We start from the raw sequence: 1,774 nt of genomic DNA, 5'->3' as shown, positions 1-1,774 counted from the left end.
TTTTTTTTTACTATTTTGTTGTTGTTTTTAACTTAAGCTGGTCAACAAGCATTTTTATTTATTTATTTATTTATATCCTGCCTTTATTTATTTATTTTTTTTAGAAATAACTCAAGGTGATGATATATCCAGCAAGGCTTCCTCCTCTTATTTACCCTATAAAAATAACAGTCCTGTGAAATGAATTGGGCTCAAAGAGAGCCCAAATCAGTGAACGTTATGAAGTCCTCTGAATAATATGCTGGATAGAATATACTCTTAAAAATAGAGGGACAATCTAACTTTAGGTTATCATGTTCTTTATCAGTTGGTAATTTTTTTTAAAAAAAGAGTCCCCATTCCAGAAATTGAATTTTCCTGGATCATCACTTTCAATAATACCCAGATAGGCATTAACGATTATAATATGGCATAGTCTTCTGAACAGCTTTGTTCTCGTTCAGCTTTCTTGGTGACGCAAGGGAATAAGAATAAAAACTACTCACCCACTTTTAATCTGAAAAAGAGAAAGGGAAGCCATTAAAAACATACCTCTTTCCATTTGGGCGATTCTACGTTGGAGTTCTTTGATGTCGTTTTGTAGCTTAGTATCTAGACTGGCAGGCAGACCTTTGAATGAAAAATAATGGATTTTCATTGTCCCACGGTTCAGTTGAAGTTATTACTACTCTTACTTGACTATATGATCCTGTGACATGAGTTGGGACGTTACTTTCCTTGAATGGTGCATTGAAGTACAAATTAGCAATAGCCTGATAGATTATTTATTTATTTATTTATTTATAATTTGATTTGTATCCCGCCCTTCTCCTCACCGGACTCAGGGCGGCTAACAGCCTTATAAAACAACATTACAACAAATATCAATATTAAAACCAAATTAAAAGAAAATATTCGTAAAGGCCTAGTCATTAAAATTACCCTTAAAAACCCCACTAAAATTCCCTAGGCCAATCCCGCTTGTTGGAAAAGCCATGTCTTTAGGGCGCGGCGGAAGGAGGGGAGATCTGGGATCACCCGGATCTCTGGGGGTAGTTCGTTCCAGAGGGTGGGGGCTCCCTCTGGAACGAACGAGATTAGATAACAGAATGATTAATTGATTGATTTATAGGCCTAGAGTATTTCTTTAGTCTTTCACCCAAAACAAATGGGTTTTGTTTTGTTAGCCTGTAAGACTGTAATATGTTTTAAGTTGCATCTGCCCTGTGAGAAGGTGAGACATTTCTCAGAGTTATATAAATGCTGGATTTCCTTGGGACAATAGAGCTGGAGAGCTCGATTGCCAAATTAATATGTAATGTCCAGCTACCTAGGAAACACAACAGACGCACAAGGAAAGCTTGATCTGCTTTTCATTTAAGAAAATACCTAGAAGATGGTTGAATTTAGTGACACTAATTACCGTCTAGATGAAAACAGTTTACAAAAATTGGGGGAACTTCTAAATTCCTTCAGAAGGCATGACCTCTATTAGGTTGAAGTAGTCTTTCAAAATAGCGTGTGCAAGCTTTTGAATGCACCAGGAAGTTGTTCAGAATGTTTCATCAAATAATATAGGAATCAAAGAGATTTTTAAGAAGGGAAGAAGAGGGTTGTCATTGTTTTTGTTTGGGATTCTGGATTGGGCCAAGCCAGACGTTGAGACAAGCATATCTGCTTAGGTCTGGGAGCCTCTAAAACACTCAAAAAAGGATGACATTCAATCACCTGGTGGACCAGGAGGACCGCTGATACCCCTTGCTCCTTGAAAGCCAGGAAATCCGGTTGCTCCAGG

The 1,774-nt window shown here is 37.4% G+C and overlaps 1 protein-coding gene across 1 annotated transcript in view; it reads right to left on the bottom strand.

Annotated features, from left to right (window-relative positions):
- LOC107289103 (pulmonary surfactant-associated protein A-like) overlaps positions 1-637 on the bottom strand; it is a 9,523-nt gene extending 8,886 nt beyond the window's left edge. Inside the window, exon 1 of the mRNA XM_015817797.1 lies at positions 532-637. Coding sequence (XP_015673283.1) covers positions 532-637 — 106 coding nt within the window. The remainder of the gene's footprint in view (positions 1-531) is intronic.
- Positions 638-1,774: the final 1,137 nt, after the last annotated feature.

Source organism: Protobothrops mucrosquamatus, unplaced genomic scaffold, assembly GCF_001527695.2.
Source record: "Protobothrops mucrosquamatus isolate PMUCROS unplaced genomic scaffold, P.Mucros_1.0 scaffold_131, whole genome shotgun sequence".
Classification (NCBI taxonomy): Eukaryota; Metazoa; Chordata; class Lepidosauria; order Squamata; family Viperidae; genus Protobothrops; species Protobothrops mucrosquamatus.
The sequence above is the reverse complement of the archived record's forward strand: the minus strand, read 5'-3'. Positions and strand labels throughout refer to the sequence as shown.